Source organism: Phaseolus vulgaris, chromosome 11 (genome assembly GCF_051622355.1).
Source record: "Phaseolus vulgaris cultivar YP4 chromosome 11, ASM5162235v1, whole genome shotgun sequence".
Taxonomy (NCBI): Eukaryota; Viridiplantae; Streptophyta; class Magnoliopsida; order Fabales; family Fabaceae; genus Phaseolus; species Phaseolus vulgaris.
Window position 1 is genome coordinate 11,357,163 of NC_143508.1, and position 20,366 is coordinate 11,377,528.

A 20,366-nucleotide genomic window follows, 5' to 3' on the forward strand; every position below is an offset into this window, starting at 1 on the left:
TTTCATTCTGGGAGGACAGCTGGTTGAATTGTGGTGCTCTGAAGGGAATGTTTCCGAGATTATATTCGCTTAGCACGGCTAAAGCTGCTAAGGAGGCCGAGTTCGGGAACTGGTTTAATGGTGTTTGGATTTGGCATTTGTGCTGGCGTAGATCCCTCTTTGACTGGGAGAAGTTGTTGGAGGAGCAGTTGAGTCAGTTGCTGCAAGGGGTGAAGATGGATGTGGGAGGGGTGGATAGCTGGATCTGGAAGGCTGAGGGGTCTCAAAGTTTTACTGTTAACTCAGCTTATAGCAAGGTAAGGAGGGTTAGTGATGGGGAGTCCTCTCCGACCTACTGTAGGTTGTGGAGGTGTAAAGCCTTGCCTTCTGCTGTATTCTTGGCCTGGAGAGTTTTGGAAAATAGGATTGCAACTAGGGTTAATTTGGTAAGGCGCGGGATGGTGGTTGAAAATCCTGTATGTTGCTTGTGTGGGAAGGTCGATGAGTCGTCGAGTCACTTGTTCGCCGTTTGTGACTTTGCTTGGAGGGTATGGTGCCTTTGCTTTGAGTGGCTTGGAGTGTCGTTCGTAATCCATTCGGATCCAATGCAAAATTTTATTCAATTCAGGTTGAGTCAGGCATCTGTTTCGGTTAATGATGTTTGGGGGGCAATTTGGGTTGGAATTTTGAGTGAAATTTGGAAGCATAGGAACTCGGTCGTCTTTAATGGAGGAGTGGCAGATGCGTTAGAAGTTTTTGCCTCAGCACAAGTAAAGGTGTGGTCTTGGATTGCTGCAAAGTCCCGCGAAGTTTATTTTTCCTATCCCTGTTGGGTTCTGGATCCTTTGGCCTGTATACGGCTGATTCGGTAAAGCTAGTTAGCGCTTGGTTTGGTTGGTCTTTTAACCGGCGGTTTTGGGTGTCGAGTTAGGAGTTAAATTGTATGTGTGTTTGTAAAAGGGTTGGACCACCCCTGAAGTGGTTCTCATTTATTGATTTTTTATTGCTGATAAAAAAAAAATATTCAATTCATTTTATTTTAGTTATTTTTTTAATATATCTGGTTAGGTCAAGTACTATTTAAAGAAATGCATCATTAAGTGTTTGGGTTGTACTCCGAAAAAGTCTAACTAGTACAATAACTACTTTTTATTTAAAAAAATTATACTTATTTAGAAATTTAGCTATTCAGGATTTTTTTTTCTTTTATTTATCATTTAAATTAATATAGGGTTTCTTTAAACTAATTTTTGCATCAGAATATTAAGCCATATATAAAAAAAATAGAATTATTTTTAATTAATTGAAACTAACTTATGTATAAGTTGATTTACAAAAAATTCTCTCATAAACTATAAATATTGAGGAGTAATTTGGTTTGTGGAGGACGAAAGCGTAGAAAGAATAAGATTTTTCATTATAAAACTATTAAAATTAAAAATAAAAAAAGCTTAAAAAAGAAAGGATAAGAGACGTAAAAACAAATAAATTAAAAAAAATAATAAATAAAAAGAACATTTAAAAATATTTGAGGAAAGTAAATTTAGGAAAATTTATAATATATCAAAAATAAAATAAAATTTATCGTAAAATATAAAAAATTATTTTTAAATTTAGTTTTTTTTATATAAAATACTAATTTGATATTTAGTAAAAAATTTGTGTGATGTTTAATATTAAGGTTGTAAGTAAATTGAAATTGAATAGTGAAACTATAAATTGATAATTTAAATTGTATTGTTGTTATAAATTGTTAAAAGGAAATTGAATTTGTTAAAAAATTTGTTATAATTGTAAGTTATCTTTCTTCTTTTGCCACTAAGAGAATTTAGGTTCTATTCTTACTTATAAAGACAACTTGTTTTACATAATTTGGAATTATAGATTATTAGCTCAATGAAGTTGAGCTGTGAAGGGAAATATGAAAGGAGAAACTACACATTGTGTATGGGCTCAAACTAACTCCTACTCTGCATGTCGTGAAAAAGTTCTTGCACTGTTTTGCTATAGAGTCTACTGCTTTGTTTCATGCTCGGTCATAGAGTCTCCTGCTTTGTTTTTCTTTTTGTCTTTATTGTCCCCTTCTTTTTTAAATGGAGGTTTCTAGTTCTTCAGTATTAAATTTAACATTCTAACATTAGATTATAATCTCAAGAAATGCTAATATGAAATTCTTTAATACATTATTTTATACTGAGTAAATTTTAAGAGGATCACACTGAAAAGAGCATAAATGTTATTTGGTACTACATTATGTATGGGCTCAAACTAACCCGTACCCTGCATATCCTGAAAAAGTTCTTGCACTGTTTTACATTCAAATATATACATTTTAATTGAGGTTTCTAGTTCATCAGTATTAAATTTAACATTCCAACATTAGATTATAATCTCTAGAAATGCTAATATGAAATTTTTTAATACATTATTTTCTACTGAGTAAATTTTAAGAGGATCACACTGAAAAGAACATAAATGCTATTTGGTTAGTATACTATCCTGAAAAAGTTCTTGCACTGTTTTGATTGGAAATACACATTTTAATTGAAGTTTCTAGTTCATCAGTATTAAATTTAACATTCCAACATTAAATTATAATCTCGAGAAATCCTAAAATGAAATTCTTTATTTTCTACTGAGTAAATTTTAAAAGGATCACACTGAAAAGAGCGTAAATGGCGAAAAAGCGAAATAGATATTTCAAGATCAAAAATATATTTGCAGTAATGTAGTTATAAGTATTTAAATTAATCGAAAGAAAAGAAGAAATAACTGGCATTACCTGATACCGTGGAGATTATGATTCACTGGACGAGGAATTTGGTTTGTGGAGGACGAAAGCGTAGTAAGAATAAGATTTTTCATTATAAAATTATTAAAATTAAAAATAAAAAAGCTTAAAAAAGAAATGATAAGAGACGTAAAAACAAATAAATTAAAAAAATAATAAATAAAAAGAACATTTAAAAATATTTGAGGAAAGTAAATTTAGGAAAATTTGTAATATATCAAAAATAAAATAAAATTTATCGTAAAATATAAAAAAATATTTTTAAATTTAGTTTTTTTTTATATAAAATACTAATTTGATATTTAGTAAAAATTTTGTGTGATGTTGTTTAATATTAAGGTTGTAAGTAAATTGAAATTGAATAGTGAAACTATAAATTGATAATTTAAATTGTATTGTTGTTATAAATTGTTAAAAGGAAATTGAATTTGTTAAAAAATTTGTTATAATTGTAAGTTATCTCTCTCTCTCTCTCTCTCTCTCTCTATATATATATATATATATATATAGATTTTAAAACATATATATTTTAATACATATTTTTATCATGAATTAACAATTTGTTAAAATGAAAAAAATTAAAAAGAATTCACATTAAATTAAAAATAACATGAATAAAATTTATTAAATTTTAAAATGTGCATGATTAAAGATTTCTTTTGGTAATATTTTTAAGATGGATTCAATGCAAGAAGAAAGTGGTGAAGGGTAAGATGTTCATAATACAATTTTCGTATGAGTAGGTTACTATACTAAAATATAATATATTTTATTCTATCAAATTTATATTATTACTTAAAGATATGTATTGAGACATAGTAATCTAAGAATAAATTTAAAGCAATTAAATTATAATTTAATAATCTATCTCAAATTAATTAATTGTGCGGAAATTAACCCAAGTTTGTAGTATATTTTTTATTAGAATAATTTTATTATTATATCACAACTTCAATACAATAGATATATAAATAATATTTTTAATTATATTATTTTATATAATGAACAAAATGACATAATTTGATGATTGGAAAAGGATGATAAGGCATTGTCTAATATATATTTTAATACATATTTTTATCATGGATTAACAATTTACTAAAAAATAAAGTTTTGTTCATCATCTAGGTTTTGGAATTAAATGCAAGAAGAAAGTTCTGAAGAGTAATTCATAATGATACAATTTTCATATGTCAGATGTTTACAATACTTAAAATATGTATTCAGGCATTGAAATTTAAGAATAAATTTTAAGTAATTAGATTATAATTTAATAATCTATCTCAATTTAATTAACTGTAAGAAAAGTAGTTTTTTAGTATATGTTTTGATTAGAGTAATTTTGTTATAATATACTTTATTAAATTATATATATACTTTTTTTCCGACATAATGATTCAAGAATAAATTTAAAATAATTAGATTATAATTTAGTTAATTGTAAGAAAATTAATCCAAAGTTTATGGTATTTATTTTTATCATAATGATGTGTTATTATACCACAATTTAATACTATTAATAATATATTTAATTGTTATTTTTATACAATAAATAAAATGACATTAAATTGTTATAATGAATAATAATTTATTGTGGTTTGTGTCTGTCATGCTAGGCTAATTAATTATGGTAAGGTGTCAAGTTATGTATGGGCCGACGTTAAATAAGTGTTCGAAAATGTTTTATTAACACTTTCGGTCTCATATATTTGATGCTATAGATGTGGTATTGGGTGAGGACATCATTGTGAGATTTTTTGTAATTTTGAAGGGAGGAGTGATGTGGAACTGAAAATAATTTTGTAAGAGTTGTGTGGGTGCGGAAACGAGAGAATTTCGAATGAAAGGAAATGTCGAAAAAAAAGAGAGAAAGAAGCAGTAGGAAGCACGAATCACAGTAGAACATGCGGAACACAAACCATAAACGTCTTTTTTGTGCGATCGTTGCTTCTTCTTTGTTTGTTGTTCAAGTATTTAGCGTCATTGGCTTCACTCATCAATCATAATTGGTCCTATATTAAACCGGTTAATTGAGCCAACCAGTGTAATATATTGACTTACCAACTGTACATTTAAGCCCCTATATTACACCGGTTGACTCGAGTAACCGGTATGATCACATATAACACCAGTCGAGCAACCTACTGTCACAGTCAAAGTGGTTACCCGTGAGTGTAAGTGGTCACCTGTATTATGTTTATGGCAACTGTCTCAAATGAGTCAGGAATTACTTATGCATCACCCCACAACATTAAAAACTTACCCTTACTTCTCAATCACTTTCAATTTCGTCATTACAACCCTTTGGGCTAACCATGTAGTTACTCATGACATACCTGAACATCCACCCTATCAGAACTGGTTACCCAGCCACATGTTCTTTCACATGTAATGACACACGCAAAACTAGTTACTCGTGTGGTTGTAAGTGTTGTAAGTGGTCACTTCTATGACGTTTATGGTCACCCACACTTCATGATTTGTTTTTAATATAGACAATATATTACACCGATTAGATGACTTGCCCTATTTTAAAGCTCTCGCTTCACTGCTCATTCACACACTCAAAGTGATTACCCGTGAGTGTAAGTGGTCACCTGTATTATGTTTATGGCAACTGTCTCAAATGAGTCAGGAATTACTTATGCATCACCCCCACAACATTAAAAACTTACCCTTACTCCTCAATCACTTTCAATTTCGTCATTACAACCCTTTGGGCTAACCATGTAGTTACTCGTGACAGACCTGAACATCCACCCTATCATAACTGGTTACCCAGCCACAAGTTCCTTCACATGTAATGGCACACACAAAACTAGTTACTCGTGTGGTTGTAATTGTTGTAAGTGGTCACTTCTATGACGTTTATGGTCACCCACACTTCATATTTTTTTTTAATATAGACAATATATTACACCGATTAGATTACTTACCCTATTTTAAAGCTTTCGCTTCACTACTCATTCGCACTACTACTCTATTTTATACTTATCACATCATCGAACGCAATCTCAATCTATTACGTCATTGTCACGTCAAATGTGTGTTAGTGTGCACACACGTGTCAATATATCGAGACTCGTATGTGTTATAGCCAAATTCAAATCAATTTTTTCATAGGTTTTCCAATTTGAAACCCTGAGGTGAATTTTGCATTTCAAGCTGCTCTCCTTCGCGCCTCCTCCTCCCAACTCTTCCCTGTGCAGGTGCGTCTCCTTTTGCTCTCCATTTTCTTCTTTCCCCAACTACACCCAAGATCCATTTGTATTTTTTTTAAGTCCTCATGGGTTCGTTTAAATTGGTGGAGTGCCCTTGCTAATTTCAACTAGCTGAAAGGTGATTTGTATAATTTTTTTTTTTCAATTTTAAGCTTGTTTCTGAATTTGAAATTTTCTGTTGGGACTAGCCTACTTATATTTGAGGTGAACTTGAATTAAACAAGAACAAACATAATAGGAATCAATTAATTAGTACATTAACAAATTAAGTTAAAAATGTTAAATAATTATAACATGATTCTTTTTATTATTAAATTTTGATTTTGAATTGCAAGTTCTTATTAAATTTTGTATTACAATTAATATTTTAAATTAAATTATTTTTTTGTGGAGGATTTGAATTGATTTTTAAATGATTATTTTAAATTGAAAATTGATTAGTTGAAATAGAAATTAATCTGAATGGTTTTGTTTTGGATTGTCTGAAAATTTTCATTTACTTATAAAATTTAAATTCCAGAAAAAAGTTTAAAATAATTTCTATACCAAACAATTTTCAAGAAAAATCATTTTTTAACTTACTCCAATACTTAAAAAATGATTTCTCTAATACAATCAACTTGTTTTGTTATGACACAAATTTTTGAAATTGAATTGGAGAACATAATTTATATCTTTTTATAGATAAATTATTTTCTCATCACAAATATTTTTTTGTCGTATATTGAGTTAACTTCTTTATAATACAATTTCTGTATTAAATTTAAAAACATATAATGTGATGCGTTTTATATTTTTTGTTATGCTTAATTTATTTTGAGGTAGAAATGTACGATGCACAATAAATGTGTTTAACAAGAGTAATGGTTGGCTGAGCCACTCATGGCGACAATGCCCATAAAGTTTGAAACTTACTCATAGCAATACTAACTTGTTGAATTAATATATTTTTGGTGACTTTACCAAACAATTTGAATACCATCTAGCTACTCCACATTAACAGATAAGGATGAAGCTTCTTGTGATATATAAATGCCAAAATTCAATATCAAGCCAGAATTTGAGCAAGACCTCCTTTGCGTGCAAATAAGTAATTTATCACACTTTTCTCAATATCCATGACTTTTGACTAGTAAATTCCATAATATTGTAATAGGATTTTTCCAAAGCTTTTTACTAACAACACAACATAACATGGACTCTATCATAATCCTTACATAAACCACTTTCTTTAGGAATATCCAAATATTGTTAGATAAATCTCCATAATTAACCTCATGCATGCATGCTTAAACCCTAATGTTTACCCCCACCTCCTCCTCCTCCTCCACCAACTCCAACACCAGAACCACTGCCGGAACCATGACCAACTCCTACTCCAATGCCAATTCCAATACCAATGCCTCCACCGCCGCCATGACCACCGCCGCCACCTCCACCTATACCTGCCCCACCTCCACTTCCTACACCACCACCTGCACCAAAGCCTCCGCCGTGACCTGAACCTCCACCTATTCCTCCTCCTCCACCACCACCTCCACCTCCTCCTACACCACCACCACCACCTAATCCTCCTCCAACACCACCTCCTGCACCAAAGCCCCCACCATGACCTGAACCTCCACCTATTCCACCTCCTGCTCCACCACCACCTCCTCCTCCTGCTCCCCCACCAGCACCACCTCCTATACCACCACCAGCACCAAATCCTCCACCATGGCCTGAACCTCCTCCCAAACCACCACCACCACCTCCTCCTCCTCCCCCTCCACCTGCTCCACCACCCAAGCCTCCACCAACACCACCACCAGCTCCAAACCCTCCACCATGGCCTGATCCACCACCCAATCCACCCCCACCACCCCCTCCTCCGCCTCCGCCGCCACCACCACCAATGCCTCCTCCTGCTCCGCCACCTACACCTCCTCCAGCACCAAAACCTCCACCATGACCTGTCCCACCTCCTCCACCGCCTCCAAAACCTCCACCACCGCCAAGACCTCCGCCATGACCTCCTCCACCACCAAGACCTCCGCCATGACCTCCTCCACCACCAAGACCACCACCTCCCCCGCCACCAAGACCACCACCACCACCAAATCCTCCTCCACCCCCTACTCCACCACCTCTACCCCCACCAAGACCTCCACCACCTCTACCACCACCAAGACCTCCACCACCGCCAAACCCTCCTCCGCCCCCTATTCCACCACCACGGTCACGTCGGCCCCTCCAACCCCTGCACCGTGGTCCACGTCCAAATCGACAATCGTCTCCATACCTTTGTGGGTCAAGCTTCTCATCACCTAAAACACTGATCACAGTCAACTCAAGAACAATGCACAAAACAAGAACACTCACGGAAACCCATTTCCTATGGAAATTAGTAGCCATTGTCAAAAAAGACAATATAATCACACTTTGCTGCTCTGGCAGAAATTATGAGTGCGCATTATATAGGCTTTGTCCACTAGACAATGGTATTAATGGTGCATGCTATGAACAGTTGGGGAATTGGAACCAACATTAAACGATGACATGTGGAAATATCAAAGTCTAAGGTCAAACAGGACTTTAATTTGGTGCTCCATAGATAGATGCATTTATGTTTTGCTGTTTCAATCTTGCAAATTGTATCTTCACACTTCCTCTCTTACAACTTTTTATATAAAGGAGGAGAAAATTAACTATTCAGTAAAACACTTTGAGATAAAAATATTAAAACTAAATGTACTTGGAGGTAAATTGGGTCTATCACCCTAAAACCAGGAAATTCACAATACGAATGATAAATTAAAGGATGTCGATGTTTTTATATAAAAGTTGAGATATTTATGAAATATCTCAATTTTTATTATTATTTTTTGGATAAAAAAATTAGAATCTAGTCTAACACCCTAAAACCTATGCTAGTTTGCATCACCATCAATCTCCTATTTCCTAAGGTTAAACCTTAACAGCGAGCATAAAGTTTATCTTGTCTACTAATCTAAAGGGGACCTTAAACATTCACTCTACACATCTATAGCATTCAGAATTTATCAATATCAAAGATGGTATGCAATCAGTACAATATTTACTGAAGCATTCATATTGAGCAATATCATTTCACCTTCCAACAATTACTTCTTAAACACCTTGCTTTCAGCAATTGGAGACTCTTGCAGGTTTGTTATATCTTTTTTACTGCATTGTCAACTACCTTTTGCATAGCATTCTTATTCATCCACTCTAAAACAGCTACACGTTTTGCAAATGTAGTTTGTAGTAACTTTAAAACTTGAAGCAAACTAGGTGGTTATGTGCTCCCTCTAATTCATTATATGGTTGTGATAATAGTGGTTCTGCTGCATCCCTTCTTCCAATTTGTTCCTTCAAATTTGCTCTCCACCATTTCTGAGATGGCGTATTGCCCATACCATTCAGTTACCCTGCCCTTCCTTTGTGGTTGAATGCTTATGAGCAATGATAGACTGAAATTTAGATGAAATCCACATTCCCTACAATCAAATATACTATTATTTTATTTTAAAATTTTATTTATATTATTTTTTATTAAAATAATATAATATTTTATTATTAAAAATGATTATAAAGTAGAAGTAAGAGAAAAAAATTAGAATATATTTTTTCTACAAATAAAAGTGGTCATACACTAATGCATCTGACCTCCGATATAAATTGCTCTAGACTTTATAGCCTAAGAATAAGAAGTTTACTCATCGTGTACACTGTTTGTGCTATAGTTTAAAAAAATCATTTGTGGAAAACTTTATTTAGTTACAGAGTTATATTGATTTTATTGAGAAGAAAATATTTGATTGACTAAATTAATTCTTTAATTTAGTTTTGATTTATAAACTTTTTTATGTAGATCATGATTTCTGAACTTCTTACTTAGCTCATGATTTCTAAACTTCCTTAGTTCATGATTTCTAGGAGTAAAATACTATAAGAACAATGAACAATGTATCTATATACAAATTATATGAATGAAAATTATAAAGTGAACTCCTTTTTTTAATTTGGTACTAGAGCTTATGATTTATTTTTTTCTCTTTCTCTAATTAATTTTTGAAGAACTTAGATAGAGAGATGATAGAGAAACTAATTCCAGTAGTAGTTCAATTTGAAGGTATCTTTATCATAAATATCATCCTAAATGAATCTAACTATGTATGGTCACAATTAATGGAGATGCATATCGTAGAAAGGAAAAAATTCTCCTACATCCGTGGAAAGGTGAAACCTCCAACACTACAAGAAGAAGGATATGAAAAATGGTATGTTAAAAGCCAAAAAAGATGGTTGATGTTGCCCATGAAACTAGAAATTGTGAAAAGGCATTGCCCCAATATTTGGATTGCTTTGTTAGAAGCTTTTTAAGATGGAAGTGATGAGTTATAGGGTTTAGATTGAATTCCCTAAAAAAAACCTTAACTGAATATTATGGTGAGTTGGTTGAAATTTTTAGGGAATTGGATCATCATAACAAAGTAGATCATGAAGGACCCTGATGGTGTGATATAAGAAGTCAATTGAAATATTGATAGTCCATACATTTCTTGATGGACTAGATGATGATTTTGAACAAGTTAGTGAAGAATTCTTATGTAAGGAAGTGACACCTGATTTAGAAGAATGTTATATATTGATTTATAGAGACAGTTCAGTGAACAATGTCGAAAATAGAAGATACAATTTCTAATTCCATAATTACAATGCTTGCTACAACGGTAAGTAGTGATGTTAATAAGCACATATACTAATGCGGGGTAGGGACAACTAAGAACGTATACAAGGGGAAAATGTGTATGCTATCTTTAATGTAAAAATTGGTTTAAAGTCTTAGATAAAGAATAGGATGAGAGTATTATTTAAGGTTGTTCAGGGATGAACAAACGCCAGTAATGCACCTGTTATGTGTGATGTTTTCTTTTAGTCTTAACAATATGACATTGTCTTAGCTAAAGGCTAGGAAAGGATATTCATATATGCAGGTTGTGAAGGATCAAAAGGATGGGATTGTGAAGTAAAATGAAGATGTTCAGATTACGGAGGATATGAATGTGGATGCTTATAGATTTTTCATATCATGGTCAAGAATACTTCCGAATGGAAAACTAAATGGAGGAATAAACCAAGAAGGAATTGACTATCAATGAGCTACTCACAAATGGTTTAGAACCATTTGTGACTCTTTCCCTTTGGGGTCTTCCTCAAACTTGGAAGATGAATACGGTGGCTTCTTAAGTACTCGCATTGTGAAAAGTTTTTCAAAACTATGTAGAACTTTGCTGCAAGGAACTTGGAGATAGAGTGAAGAACTGGATAACTTTGAAAAAGCCATGGACTTACAACATTAAGGGTTATGCAATAGGGACAAAGGCCCCATGTCGATATTCTTCTTGGTTTAACCCTGATTGCAATGGTGGTGATTATGGGACTGAATGATAAAGAGAAATACAACAATTCTATAAATTATATGACAAGAGATTTTAATACAGCTAAAATAGAAGCTGCTTTGAGTTCTCTGTCAAGTGGAGTTTTTGCAGGTTTTGGGAGAATAATAGCATTCATAGATTCTGCAGGGCACCATACCTTAACTGATTTCTAATTGTATAGGCAGGGGGTAGGTTGTTCTCTGTGGTGTAGTGCTCTAGGATGGGTATAAGTAAGATGGGGAAGTAGTGGAGGCAGTAGAAGGTGTCAATGCAGAAATTTCTATGGAGCAAAAAACAGGATGAGCAGAGCCATATATATGTGATTTAGTTTGGGTGCTTGTTATGGCAATAAATAAATATTTGTAATCTATTTGCTCTGTTTGTTTAGGATCTTGTATAAGGGTTGGGACACCCCTAAAGTGTCCCCTTTATTTAATTCATTCATAGCTGATAAAAAAAGATTGTTTTTACTAATGCATGGATAATTGACTTTACATGTTTTGGTCATGTGACCTTTAATGTTAGACAGATAAAAAATCTTAAACCTTCCTCACAAAAAATTATTTCCAGAGCTAATGACAACAAATCCACTATCATTGGAGACAGAAATGTCTCTATTTCAAATTATTTGAACCTTGATATTGTTGTTGTTCCTTCTCTAAAATATAATTTATTGTCAGACTCTCAAATAACCAAAACTTTATTATCTATTGTAATTTTTTGGCCCAACACTTGTGTTTTTAAGGACATTCAAACAAGGAAGAGGGTTGGTTGTGGTATTAGGCAAGGAACATTGTTTGTACTATAGTTTAAAAAAAAATCATTACATAAAAAAATTATTTCCAAATGTATTTGACCAAGTAAACACTTCAACTTTGTAATGTGATGCTTGTGAGCTTGTAAAGAGTCACAAAACTTATTTTACTTTGATTTCAAATAAAAAAATTTCGCCTTCTATGATCATTCACTCTGATGTATGGGATTCTCCAAGGTTACAACGGTGAATTACTGTGATTTGCAACATTGATTTGATGAAGTTGTTTCTTCAAAAAATTAAAAAATGATTGAGACTCGGTACAAAACACAATTTTTAGCTATTGTGCAATGATAATGATTCTAGCATAGACATGTTCAACGCTAGAGAGATGATAGTATAATTATGGTCAGATAATTCCAAGTCATCTCCCAATGAATTCAATAGTGAAATAAGTAGTGTTCAGAATCTATCTGCAAGAAAAGTTAGCAATAACAATAAAGAAAAATATGGGGTTGAGATAGTTGTGTAAAAAGATAAAGTAGAGATTATAAAATAGTAAAAAGAAACAGGTTGACTCCCAAGTTTTTCCACCAATGAATTCCTCATAAATTCTCTAAATATTAGTCATTTTCTCAATCCTCAGGCAGAGCTAAACCATATTGAACTTTTGTCAATCTAATTCAACTTGAAGCTCACAAATAAAGGATGTGTCCACTAATTTAATCAGTACCCACTTTGTTCCATGCATATACTCCATGCGAATGTTTATCTCCTCTCTCTTGAATCATGCACTCAAGAAATTAATTAGAACAATGAAAACTAACTAAAAAACAAAAGTTTAAGACAAGGAAGACTCTCAATCATGCATTCAAGTACAACATCTTACAAAAACTAGTTTTCCAAAAGATTAGACGATCTAACACAACTATAATAGAGAATCTAAAAATAGAACTTTTATTGCCTAAAAACCTCATAAATCAATAGGGAATTACAAAGAAATTAACCAAAAAGGTTTAGCTTTCCATACAGAGGCAAAAATACAAAGATAAAAATGCAGAAAAATAAACAAAGGAAGAAGTTTTGCACTCAAAGAGATTGGTGTCTTCTACATGTTTCTCTGACTCTTCTTAAATAGGCATGCTCCAAGCAACCTCCTCCATATTCCATGCTGGAGGCACAGATTTTGGTGGAGAAAATGATGGAGAAGACCGTGGAGAAAATCCAAGTCTTACTTAGGTGGAGAAAATCTCTCCCACTTTGAACAAAATCCTCTCATATATTTTCTTATGTTTTGATTCAAAGAAACAACTTGGACTTTTGCATATTTGACCCATTTACAAAGGTAGACATTCCCTTCAGACCATTTTCCCTACAAACAAAAAAATAACAAAAATAATAGTTAAGGCCCAAATAAACCCAATTATATGAATCTTAATTTAAACAATGAATTTATTTATTAATATAGTCCAATAATATATGATTAAAACTTTGAGTATGAAAAAAATTATGTTGATCGAGATCGAAGGTTTGGCTATTAATATTGATATACCACACCACTTGTCCCCTTAAGAACCTAATACAAAAAATGAATTATGCCACATCCTGTCACTAAAAGAACCTAATATAGAAAATTTAAAAGAAAAAAAAAATCAAAAGCAAAATTCAAAATAAAGTTTGTTAATAAAGGAAAAAATAAATAAATGTGACCTATTCTATGGACGCCATGTGGTTCTCCCTATGCATGCCACGTGTCTCACTCAGTAACTAACGTGTGTGGTGCTTAAAAAAAATACCTTTGTGTCTCTCATTTTCCTCTTCACTATCCAAATCATACGCTTCCTCTTCCTCATTAACAACCTATGTTGCCTTTCTCATTCCTCAAACCCTCAATTTCTCTCATTTCCCATACATGCACGTCTCACACTCGATAAACCCCTACGTTTCCTCTTTCTCACTCTCATACCCAAACCACACTACCTCTTTCACTCACCAACTATTTCATGGCTTTATCACTTTGAAACCCTACGGTTCACCATCTTTTGTTTCAAGATTTGTCGAAATGGTGTTACAATGCATTGTAAAGTGCCTTCCTATCTCTAAAAACATACACTACTTTCACCTCTCTGAAACCCTACTTTATGAACTCTCTTCGTGGCTAATAGTTGTCATTTAGCAGAAAAATAAAAATGATTTTAGTGAATACCATCTAACACAATACTAGACCGTCTAACACAAAATAAATAATAGTATAGATAAGGTCAGATGACCCCAAGTCATCTTCCAACGAATCCAATAGTGAATCCAATTTATTTGCAAAGTGTATCTCCGAACTATGTTATAAATACAATAAAGATAAAAAATGAGGGTTTCAAGATTTTTATAAAAAAAAGAGTAAAATACATGCTTAAAAATAAGAAAAGAAATAGGTTGACACTGAAGTTCTTTCAAAAACTAGCAATTGATTTTCTTTATATTAATATCCTTTTAATTCTCACACATAATCAAACTTAATCAAATAAGTGTTGATCAAATTCAATAGAATCTCTATTAGTAAAAACAAGCATTACTAATATATTCAGCGTCTCACTCGTTTCCAAGCATCTACTCGTCAGACATTTCTCTTATACCTCTTGAACTAAGCAAACTTGTTGAAGATGGTTATTGCCCGTTCAAGACATGTGTTTGATGAAGACTTTTATGTACAATTCTTGTATATTTCTTTTTGCTTTAAGAATGTCTTAGGTAGTGTTTAGAGGTTGTTTAAGAGTAGGCTTTTTGCTGGGTAACTCACCTCTTAACCACTGACCATGTGATAAGAGCAAGCACAAAATTTCTTAAACTGTTTTTCACATGTTTTACAAAAAACACGTTTACTGCATAAAAATAAATCTGTTCTTTTCTAAATAAACAGATTCATTTTTAAACTGATGCCTTGGCTAAGTCTTGTGAAAATTAGATTTTGTGCATCAAGTATTTTGACTAAGTCTTCTACCTTTCAAAACGACTGTGTTCTAATAGTTAAGCTTTTTCTGTTATCGTTTTGAAAAATAAATTTGTTCATCTGTAAATGAATAAATTCTTTTTTACTCTGGTGCCATGGCTATCTTAATCGGTTTTCAGTTTTGTTCCTGCACCAGAATGGCTGACTAAGTCTCCTCACATAACAAATTCTCTAATTGTTTTTGAAAATAAATCTGTTCATTTTATTTTCAATCTGTTTTTTTATAACAGCTTTAACTGTTTTTCAAAAATCTGTTATAAGTTGGTTTTCTATAAGAAGAAAACTTTCTTGTTTCTGAGTTTAATGATCGAATCATACATTTGAGAAATCAGATTTTACATCAGAGAATTAAGGATTTACATAGAATTAGCACGTGTTCTTGAAAGATTTCAAAAATCAAAAGTGTGCTTGTTCTTGTTTGGTTCCAAAGCTTGGTGAGAGGTGCTGCTACAGTTTTAGCGATCTGTTCTACTGGTTTAAGGCAGTTTTCTGCATCCTCTATCAGGTGTATTCGTTTCACATTTCTTTTCTTGTAAAAGTGTGGTTGTAAACTCTTCTTGATAGGGTTTCTTGAAGAGTGTGTATGCTGAAATAGAGATTTTCAGCAAGTGTACCTAAGTTCTTGTAGGGTTCAAGAACAGTGGGATTTGTGTTTGTTTGAATTGTGTTTTAGTGAATTTCACCTTGGTTTAGGTGAAGACTGGATGTAGCTCAGTTGAGTGAACCAGTATAATTGCCTTGTGTTCATTCTCCCTTAATCTCTGCACTTAAATTTCTGCATAACTGTTAAACTATCAAGAAATAAATCTGTTCAACTAATAATAAATATGTTCTTTCTCGGCTTGTTACATATTGTTCTTAGTTTCTGGAAAAACTGTTTGATTCTGAAAAGAACATATATAATCTGTTAAAAGCCTCTAGACCAGATTGATTGTGATAGGTTACTCAATTAATTGTCAAGCTGTCAATTGAACCTTAATCACTAGCTTAAAATTGAAGCTTGTTGTTTTGTGATTTACTGTTTTCTTTCTAATATCAGTGTGTGTATCTGGAAAATCAATCTGCATAATCTTGTGATTAACCTGGCTGTATAAACATTTTTTTCAAACACAACCAGTGCCAAAATAAATTTGTCCATTTCCAAATAAATCGATTTATTTTCTGTAAACTGTGATAAACACTGATTCTGCGAGAAACTTTTAAAAGGTCAATTCACCCCCCCTCTTGAACTTTGGCACTATTAAACCCAACAATTGGTATCAAAAGCTAGGACTTGTATTTTAATCAAGTTTGTTTGTAATAATGTCTGAGTTTAAAGTGCTTTTTGCCGAGGGATCTGCTGTTAATAGACCATTTATGTTCAATGGAATGAATTATGCATTTTGGAAAGTTAGAATGCGAATTTTCATGGAATCTATTGATGCATTAATTTGGGAAGTTGTGGTCCATGGACCCTATGTGCCAATGCAGGTTGTCAAGGATGAAGAAGTGGTAAAGCCAAGATCTGAATGGAATGAGACCGAAAGGAGGAAGGCTCAATATGATCTTGTGGCCAAGAACATCATAACCTCTGCATTAACAATGGATGAATTCTTTAGGATATTCCTATGTAATTCAGTTAAGGAGATGTGGGAAGTCTTAGAAGTCACTCATGAGGGTATTGAAGATGTGAAGAGGTCAAGAAAACATTCTCTCATCCAAGAATATAAATTGTTTAGAATGCAACCTGAGGAGAGCATTGTTGATGTGTAGAAAAGGTTCACTCATATTGTGAATCACCTTACTGGTTTGAGAAAAGAATTTGACAGAGAGGAACTCAACATAAAGATATTGAAGTGCCTCGACAGAAGCTGACAACCAAAGGTGACTGCCATATCAGTAAGTCGTGATCTGTCAAAGCTGGGAAGTGTTGCACTCTTTGGAAAGCTAATGGAGCATGAGATGGAGCTCAAGAGACTCAAAGAGCAGGAAACAGTGGAAAGAAAATCCAAAGGACTTGCACTGAAAGCAAGCGAACAGAGTGAGATCAAGGAAGAAAAAGAAGATGCTGAAAATGATGATACAATCAGTCTTCTTACAAAGAGATTCAGCAAATTCTTGAAGAAGAAAAGCAGAGATAGGAACCAGCAGAAAAGAAGGTATCCTAAACCTAATGACTCAAATTCCTCTAACTATACTTGCTTTGGCTGTGGCAAAACAAGGCACATCAAAATGGACTGTCCAAACAATCAAGCAAAGGACAAATCTGCTAGCAAGAAAGTTGAAAGGAGCAAGGGGAGAAGAGCTTACATCTCATGGGAAGAAAATGAAGTGTCTTCAACCAGCAGCTCTTCAACTGAGAGTGAGGAAAACAATTTGTGCTTCATGATGAAGGATGAAGAGTCAATCTCTGATTCAGTAAGTGAATTTTCTGTGGATTATGATAACTATGATCAATTGCTTGTTGCTTTCAAGGAAACACATGATGAAGCAAATAGGCTAGCTGTAATATGCAGTAAGTTGCAAAAGGTAAATAATGTGCTTGCACCTAAAGTAAAACCTCTTGAGGAAGAACTGCATAAGGCCAAAACAGATTTGGTAAGCCTTGAACTAACATGCTTGCATGCCTCTATTAAAACCTATGAAAACTGCAAAAAATTGGAAAAGCAAGTGGAGTATTTGCTAAAAACCCTTTCCAATTTCACCAAGGGAAGAGAAAACCTTGAGTCTCTTCTTGGCTCACAGAATGTTGTTTTCAATAAAAATGGTCTTGGTTATATCCCTGGAAATGTAACCAATGTCAAAAAGCTTTCAAGTTTTCTTGTTCCAGCAAAATCAGGTTTTTCAGCTTTTAACAGTGGCAAAAAGGCATCTCATGTAACCTGTTTTTACTGCATGAAATCTGGTCATACCTCTAGGTCATGCATTGCTAGAAAGCATCTTGTTCCTAAGAATTTAGCAAAATGGCTACCAAAGAGAAGGTTTTAATCTGTGTTGGACCCTATATTGAGAAGGGTGCCATTTGTATCATTTTTATTCTGTTTTGCAGATGAGCAACAAGAAAAATCAGTGGTACTTGGACAGTGGTTGTTCCAAGCATACGACTGGAGATATTACAAAATTCACTAGCTTGAAGCTCAAAGCAGAAGGACATATAACCTATGGTGATAATAACCGAGGAAGAATTTTGGGCAGAGGCACTGTTGGAACAGGGAATTCAACCACTATTGAGAATGTGCTTTATGTAGAAGGACTCAAGCATAGCCTTCTCAGCATAAGTCAACTTTGTGACAAAGGATACAAGGTGAACTTTAAGTCAAAGGGCTGCACAATATCAAGTGATTCATCTGCTAAGGTACTGTTTACTGGTAAGAGAGTGAATAACATATATCTTTTGAATATCATGGAAACTAACTCTTCAAATGAGTGTTTGCTGTCTAGAAGTGATGAGTCTTGGTTGTGGCACAGGAGGTTAGCTCACATACACACTAATCACTTAAATAAACTGAAATCTAAAGATCTAGTTTCTGGTTTACCTAACATTAAATTTCAGGATAACAGGCTCTGTGAAGATTGTGTGAAAGGTAAACAAATCAGATCCTCTTTCAATTTAAAAGATATTGTTTCTACAAAAAAATCCATTGGATGTATTACACATGGACTTATTTGGACCATCTAGAGTTGCTAGCTTAGCTGGAAATTTGTATGCTTTAGTTGTTGTGGATGATTACTCTAGATTTACATGGACTTTGTTTCTTGCACATAAAAATGATGCTTACATTGCTTTTAAGAAATTGGCAAAGGTTCTGCAAAATGAAAATGGTTGCTGCATTAAATCAATTCGAAGTGATCATGGGGGAAAGTTTCAGAATGCTAGATTTGAGAGGTTCTGTGAGAAGCATGGGATATCACACACCTTTTCAGCCCCTAGGACACCCCAACAAAATGGTGTAGTTGAAAGGAAAAACAGATCACTAGAGGAACTAGCTAGAACCATGTTAAATGAATCTATGCTCCCTAAGTATTGTTGGGCAGATGCAGTCTATACTGCAGCTTATGTGTTTAATTGAACCTTAATTAGAACCATTCTTAAGAAAACTCCATATGAATTGTATAAGGGCAGAAAACCTAGTGTGAGCCACCTTAGGGTATTCGGGTGTAAATGCTTTGTATTGAATAATGGCAAAGAAAATCTTGGTAAGTTTGATGCTAAATCTGATGAAGGTGTGCACATTGGTTATGCTTTGAATGGTCTTCCATATAGAGTCTTCAATAAAAGGTTGCTCATAGTAGAAGAATCAATGCATGTTGTATTTGATGAAACTGATCATAACATATCTAAAACTGCTGATGATGACCTTGACAGTAATGAATTTAAATCTGTTTTAAATCAAAATGAATCGATTCATTTTGATACTGCTGATACCATGCTATGCAAGAATCTATTGTGCCTGCAGGTTTGCCAAAAGAGTGGAAAACCCCTAGAGACCTAACCCTTGATAATGTCATTGGGAACATTGAGAAAGGAGTATCAACTAGGAAATCCTTGAACAACTTCTTTGAAGCAATGGCCTTTGTATCTCAAGTGCAACCCAAGAATCTGAATGAAGCTCTCAAGGACAACAACTGGATTTTAGCCATGCAAGAGGAACTGAATCAATTTGCTCTTAATGAGGTCTGGACTCTTGTTCCTAGAATACCTGAGGTGATTATAATTGGAACAAAATGGGTATTCAGAAACAAAATGGATGAGCACGGGGTGATTACCATAAATAAGGCTAGGTTAGCGGCTAAAGGGTATAATTAAGAAGAAGGAATAGACTATGATGAGACATATGTACCAGTGGCTCGGTTAGAAGCTGTCAGATTGTTACTTGCCTTCTCCTGCATCAAAGGGTTCAAGCTATTCCAAATGGATGTGAAGAGTGCCTTCTTGAATGGTTATATAAATGAAGAGGTATTTGTTTCACAACCACCAGGTTTTGAAGACCATCAGCATCCAGAATACGTGTTCAAACTCAAAAAGGCTCTCTATGGGCTCAAGCAAGCTCCTAGGCAATGGTATGAGAGGCTAAGTGATTTTCTCACCTCACAAGGCTATGACAGAGGCACATCAGATAAGACCTTGTTCATTAAGAAAAAAAGGAGATGACACAATTATAGTACAAGTATATGTGGATGACATTATTTTTGG

At 33.6% G+C, this 20,366-nt stretch overlaps 1 protein-coding gene and 1 pseudogene across 1 annotated transcript; one reads left to right on the forward strand and one right to left on the reverse strand.

Moving 5' to 3' along the window:
• Nucleotides 1-6,987: 6,987 nt before the first annotated feature.
• Nucleotides 6,988-8,595, reverse strand: LOC137834200 (uncharacterized). Its single transcript, XM_068642265.2, has one exon. It carries the CDS (start codon nucleotides 8,383-8,385, stop codon nucleotides 7,288-7,290), a length of 1,098 nt encoding a protein of 365 aa, XP_068498366.2. The 5' UTR covers nucleotides 8,386-8,595; the 3' UTR covers nucleotides 6,988-7,287.
• A 1,491-nt stretch (nucleotides 8,596-10,086) lies between these two features.
• LOC150023065 (uncharacterized) lies at nucleotides 10,087-10,699 on the forward strand (annotated as a pseudogene).
• The last annotated feature ends 9,667 nt before the right edge of the window (nucleotides 10,700-20,366 follow it).

Coding starts and splice junctions, on each gene's coding strand:
- LOC137834200 (XM_068642265.2), bottom strand. CDS start 8,385: ATGGCTACTAATTTCCATAGGAAATGGGTTTCCGTGAGTGTTCTTGTT.